A 17,033-nucleotide genomic window follows, 5' to 3' on the forward strand; every position below is an offset into this window, starting at 1 on the left:
AAATTAAGTATTTTGTTCTGAGCTAGAAAAAACTACACACTGACACAGTAACGCTGAAAGACATCTTGGGCAAATAGCTCATCTGAAACCTATTATCAAAGTGTCTTGTCTCTGAAACACACACTGATAAATTCCATCATATGCTTGCCATTTACAAGCATCAAATTAATTTACAACTGTGTACAAAATACAAAATTTATGTACTTATATGAAGAAGTTTCACACAATGAGGACCACACATTCTCTTACTAAGTATGAAAATGTTTTTCCTCTGAGCCTCTGAACAGACTTTACAGACTGCACACTTTCCAACTATGTCCAATCAAGGGACAACAGAATTTCCAAAGGTGAAGACAATGGTCTAGCAACAGAAAGGTTGAAATTCCTTAACGAAATACCCTATGGGGATGGAAAGAATTTTGAATGAGAAAAATCCTTAACAGCGGAGCATGAGTCCCCATTGCCAATTCTTCCACGAGACTACAGAGTGTCCCAGGAACTAAACTCTCAGCCAAAGAGCCTTGATGAATCCTTCAGCTTTGTTAGCTTGATATATATGTGAAGTGTGACATACCTTTGGAATTAACTGAAGTACTGCTTTTTATATATCTATTGTCTTAGTATTTAAAAAATAAAAATATTTATAAAGTACATATTTATTTTACACTGCTATGGGTCTGTGATTCCAGATAACTGTTTAACAATAGAGCATTCTATTTCAACAGATGAGGTGATTTTAGAAATAGGACACTAAAACACATCTGTATCACCAGTCCCACAAAAGACTGCTCCAGACCACCTCACAGAAAATACTTCCATACAGCTGCACCAGACACTTGGGGAACAAGTGATTCAAGATCTGTGTGGAAGAAGAATCTCTTTAACATGCAGCAGGGGAGCAGAGGATGCACCTGAACCTCAAGGATAACGGAAAAGCTTATGGCACACATCATTTGCAACATATAAGTAGACCACGAACAGTGACCTTTACCAGAAGGCATAGCTCAAAGTTAGATCACTGAAGTAGTAAAAATAATTTTGCAGGCTTAAAGAAAGTACTGTTAACATTCTTATTTTCCTTCCTAGTTCTAATTCAAGTAATACAACTTTTATAAACTCACATCAGCACAGCAGGGAAAAAAGCATGCAAAGTTGGAAGAAATGCCTTTTAAAAATAACACTATGACATTGTAAAATAAGTCCTAAGTACTAAAGTTTCAAAGAACGATACTCAGGCGTTTCAGGCTGAGGAATCCACAGGGTTTTGTTTATTTGCTTTAAAGTGTGGAAAGAAAATGAGGTTTTGGGTGTTGTTCCCCATGCATGCATGCACACACACACAATGTTCTCATGTTCCTTCCCCTCCCTCCCATACACTAAATCTAGTTGTTATCACCTGTAAGCAAGATTAAGAAAGTACTCTGCCCTCTATAAATTCCCTCAATATGATATACTCATGCAGAGTTGCATTTATATATACACACACACACATATATATGTGTGTATATATATAAATAATTGTGCAGAACCAAGTTAATATTTAAGGCACTTGGCATAAGCATGAGAGTTTGACTTACAGATCAAAATGCAGGACTGCAGCCATAGTAAATACTCACTAAACAGAACCACTAAAAGAGAAGTTAAATGTATAGAGGTCACAGGCAAAGGAAGATAAAGTTACATATTATTCTGATGGCAGAAAAGTCTTTTGGATGAGGCTGAGGAAGATGAAAATCTTCTTTCACAGACAAAGAAGTCCCACTGTATAATGTGGCTGGTACCTAACAGCAAAATATTTTTAGATTATGTTTTGGATTTTTCTAATGGTCAGAACAATTTCTCCATTACACAAAAACATATTTGATTTACTGAAATAAAACTGCTACATGTAACAAACAGTGACTTTGCTGCAGTTAGAATGCATTATATTTCACTGCATTGTGCTACCACCAAAAAAACCCACCATTTCATACTGTGGTATAAAGAATATTAAAGGAAATCTTAATCTTCAGGCAGGCAAACACATACTGAAAAGAAATATCTTCCCTCTCTCCGAAAGAATGTTAAGTTCACAACTACATACTTCCACCTTAAAACACCTGGTATATTCAGTGCTTGCCTGAATAAATTGTTTCAACTGAAAGCTTCTATAAACCATTAAGAATAGAATAGATTATTTCAGTAGGAAAGGACATACAATGATTATCTAATCCGAAATAGGGACAAAACAGGGAAGAAGGTACAGAAGGACTTCTGGTTCAAATTAAAGAATGCTTTCACCATGCTGATGAAAAGTAGATGAGAAGAGACAGATGCAAAGGTGACAAAAAAAAGAGTTCTGTAGGTTTTAGCTGGTTAAGATTACTTGCTTTGTATAGAAAAGTAAGTACAGCGTACTTGAGGAGTTATTCTGAAGATATGAATCAGGTACTTAAAACCCATCCAAAATAATTTTCAGTCATGGTTTTCAGCTTGCTTCCACTGATCAGAGAAAAACAGAAACAATTCTGACATAAAATGATATTGAGAAAATTCACTATTGTAACGTGCACTCAAAATTTAGTGACCACTGGTACAACTTTGCAAGTCAAATTATCAGCAACAACATACATGGCAGTCTGAGTTGACATAACCCAAGGGCTCCCCTCACTGGGTATAATATTTTCTGTTGTTAATTACCACATTGCTGGAATTTCCATCCTAACCATATATGATAATACATGTTAACATAAAGGAGGCACATCCCTACTCATTTTACAATTTGTTGTACTTATATACAACTTCATGTTTATACATAATATGCAAAACCTAAATATAAAAAAGCTTCTTTAACTTAGAAGTATTTTTTAAATAAAAGAGTATTTTCCTATTTGTGATAAATAGCTGACACCAATCTTGACCATCATTCAAGGCTAGTTCAACAGCACTTAAAATTGAAAGCCACTTCTCTCTTACTATATAATAGTTACAAAATGCAAGAGAGGAAAAGCATAGGAAATATTCAGTACAAAGGACCTACACACAATACTGTGCCAATGTATCAAATATTAGAATACCTATCCCTATTGACAAACTAACATTCTGACTCTATAAACCATACAGAATTGCCTGAATAAGAGTATTGCCTGTTAAAGAAGTGATCAGTCACTACTCAGTTAAACTAAGACAACTGCAGATAATTTGGGGGGAAAAAAAATTAAATTCTTGATTAAATTTATTAGCTTGAGGTACCACTACCAAGTGTAATCACAGTGGTAAGCCCTGGCCGTGAACACACAACAGCTTTTGGCTATCTGCACAGTGTTCATGGACTACTTCAATATAGTTCTGAAATACTATAAATAGTGGTATGTATATTAAGAGTTTAAACTAGGAGTGTCTAGAATTTTGCATAAGTGCATGCATGGACAATTAATGACTGGTGATCTAAGAAAGATATTCAATTATGCAGCATTAAAAGAGATTTTTTTGTTCACACTGTTGATAATGTTGTAATTGCTGGCCTGTATTAGCTTAGCCAGTAGAAATACAGCTAGGAAAGGCCCAATCGTCAAAAGTACAAAGAGTTTCAAGTCTAGAAATAAGTAAAAGATACAAAGCATAACAAAGCAAAATTGTTGTATTTGCTGAGGATATTCCCATTTGGACTATCCCCATGTGCTACAGTTTCACCTGCTGATAATAGCTCAATGTGGCAGCAACAGAAAGGAACAGAAAACAAACAATGGCAGGAAGAATTGGAATACAGCGCATGAAAGCAAATCTACACAAGACTTGCTAGTCATTAAATGTGTTTACAATTTCATATTTAATTCCTTACAGTTGGCCAGGCCACCATTCCTTCACACACTGTTGCAAAATAAATGGTTTGACCAGAATTTTGGTTGGTTCTCAGTGTTATCTCAGTGTTTGTATTTCAGCAACCATATTTTCCAGTGTTTACTTCATATAATAAAGACTGTGAAACATGTATCTTTAGAAAAGTATATGTTAAAAAAAATAACTGAGAATGCAACACAGGTGGTAATTTAATTCTGAATATACCACATGTAAACAAATGTGATTTCTTCATCAAATTTCTTATTCATTAAAATATTTTGAGTTGAAACCAAAAGAATTTGATTTCATTTGAGTTTAAAGCAGAATTTTATCTGTTGTTTAGCAGATCGGATTTCAGAATCAATTTTAGTACCAACTAACCAAGCACACATGATCAGGCCAGCATGGCAATTACAAAATATTCAACCATGGAATTTTAACTTTGTTTTTTTAGTTCACCTCCATCATCCAGTTCTATCAGGATGTTAATAGCCTTTTAAGCTACATTTTGTCATACGCTATGAAAGGGAAGTTGAACTGCTACAACCGCAGACATGAACTACAACATATTTCTTTACTTGGGACGATTCTGTAATATCCTCTGCTCCTGCCCATTCACACCTGTTCTCTGACTGGAAAATTTCCAGATATTTCCTTTCAAGTGTCACTTCTTTGCTGTAAGTGCACTAATAAAGCAAGCAAGAAAAAAAAAAAAAAAATTAACCTGTAATTAGTGCTAATCACTTTGGAAAATAGTTTTAACACACTGAATATACTTAAAAATTAGTTAGGAAGTGATCTATTTCTATGCATAATGGGTGTTTATAAAAGCAGTGAATTTAATATAGAAATTGGTACAACTTCAGACAAAATGCCATCCCTAATTTAAAAAAGCTTAAGACACTCATGCACCTAACTTCATTAATCCACATTTTAAAGCTGCAAAATATTTCAAAGAGTTATTAAGTAGCTTGGAACAAACAGTACTCGCTTTAGGATTTACATGACTATTTGCATAATTAAAATGAACAAGGTATGAACTCAAACTCAAATCTTACCCAGATCCTACTGAAATAATGGGCATGCTGCCATTACCTCAAAACATAAATAATCATGCCCTTCATTTGGACAGGTTGGTGTAAACTAGCAGAAACTGAAGAATAGTGAATACTAAAATTAAATGGCTATGATGTTACCACTAAAAGAATTAATTTACAACGTGTGTCCTAATTAAAGAACATTTTTAATGTATTCTTATACATAAGCAATCAAATAAAATGTAGCTACAAAGTTTAGCTAAGTAGACCAGACTAATGTTTAAAATGTGGAGAAAACATGAAAATGTAGCATACATTCACATGTGGTGAGAGACAGAATTTATGCAACAGATTGCAGACAAAATCCAAAATTGGTGAAAATCCAGGGTAGAAATTGGCCTAATAAGTTTTTCTGGATTGTTAAAATGAGGAGCACAGCTACTCACTTGCATATGTATTACCATGCCAGTCATTGTAAGTTGTGAAAATATCAACAGCCCTGATATTCTACTTATGCAAGAGAGGGGAAAAAAAGAAAAAAGAATGCTAGGATTCTACTCAGACTACTAAGAAAAATTAGAAATGAGACCTTTTTAAACAAGACTATGTTCTTTATGAAAAAGAAGGCAAAATATGACATTTCAAACTGCTAGAAAGCCCTTCCTCAGATATCTGGCCAAGCAGTAACTGAGTGTTCTAACAGATATCCCAAACTATTACCACCAAACATTTCCTGGAAAAACTATCATTTGAATAGTTTTATGACCCTTTGTGCAACTCAGAAGGTAAATGCCTAGAGAAGAAAAAGGGGGAAAAAATAGAGCACACAAGTATTTTTCATTGATTTTTTTCTTCTGTAGTAAGTCTAGCATGTAAAAGGAAAAGTTTTATTTATAAACTAGAGCAGGCATTAATGTAACGTTACTATCAACAGCAAATGTAGTTTGGTATTTTATGGATTTATCCCAATGCATTTTTAATTACAGAAGGTTTCACTGCCTCCTTTAAAGAAAGACTTTAACTGGGGGCAGTAAGGAGTTGCACTGCCCACGTTGTGTGCTGGTAGATACTCTCAAGTTTTCCATTTCAGGAAATCATTAGGTGTGTAACCAGTTCCAGTGAGTGAGCACATCTTAAGAGATGTTTGTGGGAGTACACTCAAAATTTCTGTCTTCAGTTGAGATAGGAGTATGTTATTTGTCTTTTTACTCAGCATCAAGTATTTCAATCAATCTACCAAAAAAATTAAAACAGCTTTCAGACTTGAAGTCTCCAGTCAGAGCATGAAAGTCTGAGCTTTACTCCATGACACCGGTCACTCTTCTGGATTTGATATTAAATAAAACACATTTTGAACACATTTTGTCCATCTGGAATGGATTAGGCAAACTCTGGGTATACCTTATACCTTTTCCACCCTTCCACCATCACAGACTCAAATTTTATAAACTGAATCTGAATACACGTCTTCTAACTAACCATCTATAAACTAAGTGTCAACTAATGTCATCAGAAGTTAAAAATAACAGCCTTTCTATTGATTAGAAAACATTCAACTATCACAGCGTGTTTGTTAATTAGCCACAAATCACCTGCTGGTTGACATTTGCCATGCAATCAGCAGTTTTTCAGATTCACATTCTAGCTACTTTATTGTTCCATGTGAGTTTCCTCAAATCCCACAGAGTCTATTTGATTCCTTTCAGCTACAAAATCTAGGAACATATTTTAAAGTTACAATTGACACTAACCTCCTCTCCGCAAAATCCCCAACAAATTCACAGCTGAGGGTGGAAACCTGCGCAACATTTCAAGCCTTATTCTGTTAATGTGGGGTGGGGGAACAAAAAACCCCACCCAAAAAGTAAGTGTATAACTGTCACATAAAGAGGAATTATATAACATGCCAATTGATTTTATTAATTCCCAAATATTTTGTAATTTTCTCTATTGCCTGTGTTTAATTTTCTACCATCATTTCAGAGCCTACAACCTCTCAGGTCACAAGAAAAGACAGAAAATCGATGAAGCAGAATTCTCCACTGAAATCTTTGTATATGTTTTTTCCCCCCACTGAACATGCAGGGCTTGCAATCTTAGAACATAGCCCTAGACCTGTATGTATCTAAAGCAAATAAATCATCTACACACAGAGACCCTGTATTGTTGTAATGGTTCACAGTTACTATGCTTCATCTCTCAGCCACAACCTCTTTTTTGTCAATCTTAGGGTAGTCATTCCAAAGAATATGCCTCAGGATAGTGAAGACCCACAAAATCTTTTTGACACAAGAGTAAGAATATAAGAACTGTGGTACCAGTGCCATACCTAGCAACATACTGATTCTGTCAGTGGTCAGTAGCAGGAGTCTAAAAAGGAGTGCAAAGAACATATCATGTATAGAAACCCTGGTACAAATATTCCTATTATGCAAAGCACCATGCGAACAACATCAAATACCTTACTTTCCTCAATCTGCTGTAGCAGAGTCCTAGTACATTTCAAGTTTGTTTGGGTTTTTTTCCAAATGTGTCATTTTGAGTAGGCAGATAGATTATTCACTTACACCCCTTTAACTCCCTGAAAACAGAGGCATGGGGAATTTTGTGTTATTTGGAAAGCAGTCTCCTCGCATTTTAAGTATCTGTGGAGACAGGCAGTACGGGCAACATATACATCTCAGCTTTTCGACCCTCTCTCTCAGAGGAGCAATCTTACACACATGGTCTCCAAGACACTAAGTCAATGGACAATCTTACAATTTTTGCACAAAAATCAGCTAAGGAAAAACAGCCTCCTGTCAGGGGCTTAAATTCACTGCAAGGAACTCCAGTGGACCAAGCTGAAAGGCTGCATAAAAAACAAGGGTGAAAACTGCTTAGTGGACTAAGAGTCAAGGAACTAAGAAGCTAACAGATAAAACTGACATCAGAATTACTTCTTGAAATTGGAGCCCTTCTCATTAATGGAGGAAGAAACCACAGGATGAGGATCAGAGACAAGGCTTCATGGGAACAGAAATCCTCTGGATGTGCACATTTATTGGACAAGGCTAGGAAATTGTCTTGACAGAGCAACGTGAGAGTGCCTTGTATAGAAAAGAAGTCTTTGCAACAAGTTAAGAAGCCCAGAAAAAAAAAGTGGAAAAGTGCCTCAGAAAAGAAGCATAACAATCTTAGACCTGCAGGAGGAAAGACTGCAGAGTCCTGGCAGGCCTACCTCACTAGTACAGAACCTGATGGGGAAATGTTAGTTGCTATTATAGAATAAAAGTATTATTACTAACCTACAAGCAACTGATACGCAGAAGGGCAACTGTGTCCATAAAATACATTTCCTTTTAGGACTGTTATTGGGACGATACAACTACAAAATCATCCCTGGCTGCCTAAAACCCCTTAATGTTATTAAAAAATGAAAGGCATGATTGTGGTCAGCTCTACACAGGTATGCAAAATGAAACAAGAGTCTTTTTGCCTCTCTCAAGTATCTACAGCAATGCCAGAAACATTGCAGTTCTTTAGATTATGAACCACAAGATTTACAGGAGTTTAGGATTGCTGCCATATACACGTACGTTCTGCCCCCTTAGAAAAACTGGCAGCACCAGCCTGCACAGGGGATGCATATCTCACGGACATATGAAAGGGAGTATACTTGACCCATGAGGGCACATGAATGAGGCAACAACTAACTGAAGCACTGTGAAGTTAATCTTGTACATATACAATAAACAAACCAGTTCTGTAAAATTTCTCTCCTGTAAAGATTTAAAAATCCACCAACTGTGTACTAATGCTAATGCCTCCCATATTGGCTTCAGCAGTGTTGCTAGAGAAATGTCGCATACTAATACCAGGGTTAATGCTAACAGCAGCCATACCACACTGCTTAGCAATACACTTACTGAGTTACAAATGTATTGGTACCTGGCAAAAATACAAGACTCTGTATTAAGAGAGAGCTCACTCACTGTCTCACAAAAATTAATATGTACAAGCCCATTTAAAACCAAGAGAAATAGAAAAATTATACCTTCTGTGGTACTGATCACTTTTACTGACACCAGTCGAAACTACAAATTGAGCTGTATTTGGCTTAATCGATAAAAACATCTTATGGCCCCGATTCTTTATTCAAGAAAATAAAAGATTCCTCTAACAGACAACATCAGTGATGCTGTGGAATAAATTGTTGCTAAAGCAGTAAACCACTCGTAAAACTAACACAAGTGGACTCCAATCCAAGTAAAAGTTTTTGTATTTCAAAATATTATAAGTCATTAATTTCAGAAGCTGTATCTACATAACTGCACCTCTAACAGAGTACCAGGTGGGGAGGGTGCAAATTTACAGTCTCAAAACTAAAACTTTATGAAGTTTTTTGCATGGAATCAGTTATGTTCCTATAAAAGGACTGTAGCTACATCAAAAGAGATCTTGAGGCTTTTGTCAAGCATAGTGGATTTGGGTTTCTTTTAAAAAAATACAAACCAAACTCTCGATATGTGATGCTACCAACAGATGACATTTCATGCAACAACTTTTAAGAAGTACTATCTCTTTAAGCAAGTAAGGTTTCAAATGTTTCTCTGTTTAAAACATTTGTATCTCAAAGACCAAGTTCTGCCCCTTTAGAGATACACACAGGCATCTCAGCTTCCCCCTGAAACTTTCCTCTCTATGGGCTGTTTGGAATGCCTTTTACTTGATCTACTGACATACCAGGACGCAAATGAATAGCTCTGGATCTCCCCTCCCAGGAGGCAAAGACTCCATTGCTGCAAAGTTTACAGAGTCAGTCACACATTATTTGGAAAAACAACTATTTAGTACCCGGACAAATCAAACTAACCATCTTGAGCTATATAGAAATGTAGTACTAGAGAACTCAGGGTGTTTAAAAAAAAAAGGTATTTTTAAAAATTTTGTCATCTTCTCCTCCACTGCTGCTACAAAGCATAACCTAGAATGCAAACCTCTGGCCCTTACCATTCTGTGCAGGGGCACAGGACAAGGAATAGTTTTGTTCATAATGTATATGCTTGCAAGTTAACCAAGGTATTATTGCTGAGGAGTTCCGTTATTCCTACTTTATGATCTGTAAGATGAAGAGAAGGAAGCAATTGATTGAAATGGAAGTGAAGCTGGGTTAAGTATTCTTCAAAAATAAGTAACAATACCATAGCATACATGTGACCTCTGAAGTTTTCTGTTTTTAAGGTAAAGTAACAAAAAGAGGAAGCAGGCTACCAATGGAAGTTAAAAAAAAAAAAAAATCAGCAATTTGCTGAACTTCAAGAACTGACTTCAAAAAGGCTAACATACTTCTACACTGGGGATGGGATGCACAAGTGAGAATATACAGAGATTCTCAGAACTTACACTGAGTCTTAAAATGACAAATCTGAGAAGTAAACATTGTGCTAAAAAGTGAGATTATCACATCCGTAATGCAGGAATACAAGAACCAAATGCAAAGACTACAAAAAGACTTGAGATAAGAGAATCATACAAGTTTTTCTCCTACATTTATTAATTTGTAGTACAAAGGATTTTAAGGATTCACTAGATTTATCTAAAGTCAAAGTCACTTAATGGAAAAAAAAAGAAAGACATTGTCTTAACAGCATTACACTATTAATCAGCTTCATCATCAAAACCTGTCTGCTTAGTATTTTACTTTCATGTGCCCCCAAGAACCCAATTTGGACAATTACAGGATAAAATATTAAAGTCTGAGGCTTAAATACCATCTCCAACAGAAAAATTCTAGGTGAAATTTCGAAGAATGAGCACTATACAAAAAAACAGGTCTTATTGTTATAGAGCATTAATTCAGTCACAGTCTTATCTTGAAATAACACTAAGCACTTAAGACTCAGAAAATACAAACAAAAGTTCTGTAAATTAATAAAAGAAAGCAAAAGCACAGTAACATACATAAAAGTATTATCAGTGTCTGGGTAATTGCTGTTCTTGTTATACAAAGTCACCCAATATGCCGAGAGTCTGTAATAAGCCCTCTAAGGCCTACTACCTACCCCAGAGTTCCCATTATAAGAAGGTTATCTAGTTCTTACTAATTGCAGGGACGCTCAAAGGCTCCCCAGTGAAACTGAAGGAAGATGCTTCTGCTCACAATAGTATCAGGAAATGTTCCTGCTAGTTATCATTTTTATGCCTACAGCATAAAGTCAGGCAGGATTAAAGAAGCTAAACCAGTCCCAATACTCACCACAGTGAGTTAAGAATGCACATTATTTTTGTTACCATATTTGTGCAAGTAATATCATATTTCCATCACCACAATTTTGCTCTTCTGATTGGGAATCACACTCTTGGGGCAGTCTCTTACCTGCCTTATTTTTTATTACCAGCTAAGAAGTTTTCTGCAATCCCCTACCCACTTAGTAAAGTAAGTTCTGCAGACTACCTACAGGCCCATGACAGAGAAGCCCATATACCAGGCACAGTGAACACAGCTAGGCTCTTCTCCAAACACCAGTGGCTTAGCAGGCATGGTCACATCTCCATGGGTCTCCTAGATTAGTTTAGCATACCTCCATGCCAGTAAGGTTACCTGGTTTTAGCATACAGCTAATTTAGAGTACAAAAGTCTGTCTACATCGGTCAAGCAGACACCCCTAAGGAATCAGCACCCTTAATACTGTTTTTTTCCCAGATCAGAGCATGCCATCTTTGAAAGGATCATGGAGGAAAGCCATCTGTTGCTAAGAAAAGCTGAGGTGCTGTCTTCATTTGCAAGGATGAAGATGATGACTCCTCTTCTTAACAACTTTGTCCCACTTCTCAGATAGAGATTGTTGTAGCTGCAAACTTAAAATACTCAGCTAGGACTAGGTAATACTTTCAAATACATCAGTTAGTTACTGAAAAATCTGGTTTTGATCAACACAAAACTATTCAGAAGGTTGAACTGAAACCTTCCTACTTTCCATAAGATAGTAACACACACAATGACCAAAAATGGTTCCAGTGTCAAATTCAATGAAAATGTAATTAGCCCATACAGAGCAGAGTAGCATCAGTGGCACAGATTCAGGAAACTGCTTTCAAAACACTATTACAGTGGCTAAAAAATAACTTAATATTTGCTAGTATAGGCTCAAATTCCTTCAGGTAGAAAAGGTTATTAAAGACCTCTCCAACACTTTAGGAGTTTAAAGCACTGTAGCTATACCCTCCTCTTTCACATGTAATGCATTAACTCTGGTTCCTCAGGTGAGAGATCCAAAATAGAATGAGAACAAGCATGTTATCATTTCAGTAATTAATTTAGAATTGTTTAAAGTTAATGGATTTACATGTTTATACTAATATAGATTTATCTTTACTCATTCCAATGTAAAGAAGAAAAATCCATTCCTCACACATGCTCACTTATTACTAAGAGCCAGAATAGCCAGCAGTTTCAGTAAAAGCCTGATTAATCCATTCAAAATTGATTAGTGTAGCTTTTGGGATTATTTTTATAAATTACAATTATTATAGTAAATAAATGAATACAAGCATTCTGTCGTGAAAGCATATATAACTGAACTTAAAAGTTCAGCAGTGCTTTGTAAAGGTAGATATTACTAGCCTCAAGACACTACACTGAGGCACTTTGTTGATGTAAAATATAGGCATATACTTAGAAGTGTAAACTTCTTAGCACTAAACTTGCAAGTTATAAAAATAACTCTGATGTCCTTTTTAAAAGTTAAAAAGTTAATTTTCAATGGGTATTATTCACATGCTCTGAAAACTTGCTCCTTTTGCAGTTAAAGGCCTTGCAAGTTAGCACTGGCTTAAGCCTTTGTCTGGAACACAGAACTGTTCGTAACTATGCTGGGAACATCCTACCAGAACAGGGAAGCCAGTACAGAACATACAGTAATAAAATTTATTGAAGCACAACAGTGAAAGAAAATAAACAACTGTGTTTTGCAGTGCCAGAATAACACTAACAAAACATCAAGTTATTCAGCCATAACAGTAAAAATACAGTGTTGCCAATGCAGCTTATATCTACATATTGGGGGGCTTCAACTGACACAACCATACCACCTATGGATTATGCTTTTTCACTCACTGCCTAAATTATACCAGTAAAAGCTTGATGTGTAGCACAGCTGTAACGATGTATTTAATCTCACGTGAGCAGCCCTAGTGAAGGAATTACTTGTATATAAAAAATTGAGCATAAACGAAGGCCTTTGTGAAAAATCAAGATCTTAGAATGTAACTGTTTTATTTTGAATGCAATTCCATTTATTTTTATTAGAGACTTTTTTTTTTTTTAGAACTTTTTGGACTATAACAGCTCTCTAAATCACTCTGGCATTTAATCATTCCAATTGTTACTATGTTGTATTAATGACCACATGTAACAATTATATTTGAAATATGAATGCAAAAATACATAAAAGTGTTTCATCAGCTTTTCTTTCCTCTCAAAATATTGTTCCTTATACAAAACAAAGCCAATTAAAAACACTCATCCAAAAAAAACCCAGCCACTTTTACACCTTTTATGCAAAATTCCAGAAAAGATCCATTATTTTAATCACTATTTAAACATTTTCTGCAGTGAACACAATGACTCCACAAATAGGTCACAAAGTAGTACAGAATTTGTCCTGGAAAGCAGAAGCTATAATAAAAAGATCCTAATCCAAATCAGTGCTGCTGCACCCGCTGCTATTTCAAGGAAACAGAAAAGAATGAATAGTGTCCTTAAACAATGGGGAAACTGGTCTCCTAATACAGTACAGTTGCCTACCCATAACTACAAAGGACGAACAGAAATACGTTTATCAGGATTGCAAGATTACAGTGCAAGCTTTGTTGAATTTATCACAGTAATGGTGGAATAGAACCAAACAAATGGGGACATATGCAGGCTTTGAAACTACCTATTAAAACTGTCAGTTCTCATCTTAAGCATAATAAATCAAAACAGCTACAGAGCAGATTCTCACATTGCCTGAATCTGCAAGAACCTGTTTTTCAGCAGAAATTACTATTACAGTAGTTGAGGTTCTGGCTTGAAATTCTTATAAAAAACATGTATGGTTAACAAAACATTTCCCATACTGTTTTGTTCTCCATAATCTTATGAATTATCTTCAATTATGAAGTATAAAACGTTCAATAGGATCCATCTGTGGCAATTATGAAGTAAAAATAACAGAAGCAGAAAGTAATTTGCAGATCTTACTTTTCCAAATTCTTAATCTGCAGTTTAACAGTCCGATATATTCAAGACAAGCCATCTATTTATTCTCCTCCTCTTAAGATTACCTACCAATTATATTACTTTACAACTAGCCTCTCTCTCTCTCTCTCTCTGGTAAGAACAACAAAGCTACAGAAATAAAATAAAATAAACACAATACTTATAATGACCATACCTAGTAATAAGAACCGCATTATCATGGTGGGCAATCCCATTTTCTGGAATGGTGTTTCCATCACTTTGGTGGGAGAGAATGGATTTCTGCCACTTACAGAAGCTATCGAGGGACTTGTCTGCATGGTGGTTTATCTCCAAGTTTGGCTGCAATACAACATGCATACCAGAAATGTTCCAAACAAATTACTAAGGTCAGTTGTTAAGCCTTTTGAAAACTAAAATGGGACTATAATTAGAAGCAGTGGTTTCTAGGAATAAACTCTTCTTGCCAAATTTTATCTCTGTAAAATCTGACCCCAAGTTCAGCTGTGTATTACTGAACAGGCATTCTTTCTGCTCCAACTTTAATAATGATTATGTCAATACAAAAAAATCAGAATATCAAAATACAGATCTAAAAATAAAACTGACATCCCCGAAGGTGTATTAATATTCACCTGAAGTAAGAACAGATATCTTTGAGATGATAAATGAGAAATATTCCTTTGAACTGTTTCATCTTGATTAAAGTAGGGAAAGATTACAACATAGGTTTTGTACTCAGATGCAGCCATTTCAAGCAATAATTAAATGAAATCTATGTTACAGAATAATGTAACTTGTATTTCAGGGAAATAAAGCTTAGCACAACAGCTCTTACCTGATCTTCAGTGAGGACAATTAAACGTGTCACTATAATATTCACAACGTTTCCTAGACTGGAATCACGATAAAGTTTGGCAACCTGACCTCCAGAAAATAAGAAAAGGCACAAAGTCAGACAAGAATCACTACTTGTTTCCTAAATGGTTAAAAATTAACCTATTTTCTCATTCAGTGTAATTTCATAATGTTAATTATAATTATCACCTGAATAAGAGTTATTTTTGGACCAAAAAATGACCATTCAGTAAAACAAACTTCTTGGGTCACACTTCTCAATCAAAACTGTTTATACCTTGTTTCATAATTCATCCAGCACAAGGAGCATTTAGACTCTTGACTTAAACAGAACAGAATTGTATAATCTAAATGTAATCATATGAATTTAAAATTAAAGACAAGCAATTTAAAAGTAATCACAGTGTACTTCTTGACAGACACAGTACTGCATTTTTCCCACGATGCTAACATTTGCCATATTTCAACTAGTAATTCTTGCAAGCTGACACATATTTTAAAGCTTCATTCATTAGTTGCTTTATCATTTCGGTACATGCATACTGATATGAACACAGAGAGGGATGAAACTTACAATATTCATTACACTCAAAATGTAGTGTTCAATGTCTTTGCGACCATGGTATCCCACCATCATTTTGTCTGCTACTACCAGCGTTTCCACAAACCGTTCAAGGCTTACTGATCTCTTCTGTCGACTATGACTACTTAACGTGTCATTGACTGGAAATGAAGTTGGAAAAGCAGATGCATCACTCATCCACCAAGGTTTACCACTTCTTGTGAGGTCTTCTAGGAACCAAAATAATTCAACACTTCAGAGGGGTCACTAGTAAAAGTCATTCAAATGCAGCTGTTCTATGTTGAGATTACTGTCTTCAAGCTTCTAAAATGAAGTCTTTCTTGAGGCAAAAAAAAATTAAATTCATTATCTAAACTTTTTTTATTTTAAAATACTTATATAATGCAAAACCAACTTCGAGTTCTAATATTCTCAATTCTCCTTAACTTGACTTAGGATAATATTCTGCACATCTATGTTAATACTAAAATTAGTTGTAAATAACCACAAGCACACTTCAGAATTTTAAAGGTAAGAACAAGACAGCTGTAACATTTGGAAGACACGTACTGGTAACCAAATACTCAAAATTAAGGTAAAAGATATCAAAATATACTAAGGAATTAAACTCGCTGATAAGGCACCAAAAAAAGCTTTTTCCCTCCTGTGAAACTCTAATTATCAGGCAATTATGCTTACATGCCTAATGGGTTTTGGGCCAAATAAATTAACTTTCTCTTCAGAAAGCTATCAGATTATGTTTTATCTGCCTCAAGAATTAGCTATAATTGGAAGCTTAAAATGGCCTAACATGAGATAATTGCAATAGTTATTTTTAACACTAATTTTAATTCCAATATGTTGATTCCTGTACTTGTTTCATGTAAATATATGGAAAAAAATTTATTGCATGCAAGAGATTGATTATTAAAAATGCAAGCAGCTGTAATTATCAGCAAAACAAACACTACAAGCTTAATTTGAATTTGAATTCCTGTCCTCAGGACAAAATTGTACCTGCCCTTCCTTGCAAAACTGGCATTTTTGTGTGTATTAAATATCTCTTTTCCACAAAGGCCCACAGAGATGTCAGCCTTAAGTTTATCAAAGTATATTGTTAGTCTGGTTTTACCTAAGTAGGATTTCAAAATATCTAAGCTATTCTTGCTAGTTATGGATGAACATAATAAAGGTAACAGTTAGACACTTTTATAATTGTCTGAACAGGACTGCTCAAGGGAGCAATTTCTGAGATGCATCCTTACCTCTACTAAAACTGGTTCAGCTAGGATGAGTTGAGATAGGACCAGTACCTTCCATGAAAAAGCAATGCTTCATGCAATTAACTAAGCATGCTATTTTCAAAGAGCAATAACTACACGCAAAGAATGTATGTTCAGGACAAAACCAGGAATATAAAGCTTCAGCATTCCCACTGTTGCAGTGTTTCACAATTTTTGAGGCCACAGTGTTGGCTTTAAAAGGTGCATATTTTAGAAAAGTCAAAAAATGAAAATAAACCTGGCAGTTGAAA

General features: G+C 35.3%; 1 protein-coding gene across 7 annotated transcripts in view; it reads right to left on the minus strand.

Moving 5' to 3' along the window:
• Positions 1-17,033, minus strand: part of ADAMTS6 (ADAM metallopeptidase with thrombospondin type 1 motif 6) — a 158,704-nt gene that overhangs the window by 122,833 nt on the left and 18,838 nt on the right. For 6 of the 7 annotated variants that reach the window (XM_069777017.1, XM_069777016.1, XM_069777018.1 and 3 more), the window contains 3 exons: positions 15,512-15,729; positions 14,918-15,001; positions 14,276-14,421 (listed from right to left, as the gene is read on the minus strand). In XM_069777017.1, the coding sequence (XP_069633118.1) occupies positions 14,276-14,421; positions 14,918-15,001; positions 15,512-15,729 (448 nt within the window). The remainder of the gene's footprint in view (positions 1-14,275; positions 14,422-14,917; positions 15,002-15,511; positions 15,730-17,033) is intronic. The other variant, XM_069777019.1, reaches the window with a different exon arrangement.

This window comes from Haliaeetus albicilla, chromosome Z (genome assembly GCF_947461875.1).
Source record: "Haliaeetus albicilla chromosome Z, bHalAlb1.1, whole genome shotgun sequence".
Lineage (NCBI taxonomy): Eukaryota > Metazoa > Chordata > Aves > Accipitriformes > Accipitridae > Haliaeetus > Haliaeetus albicilla.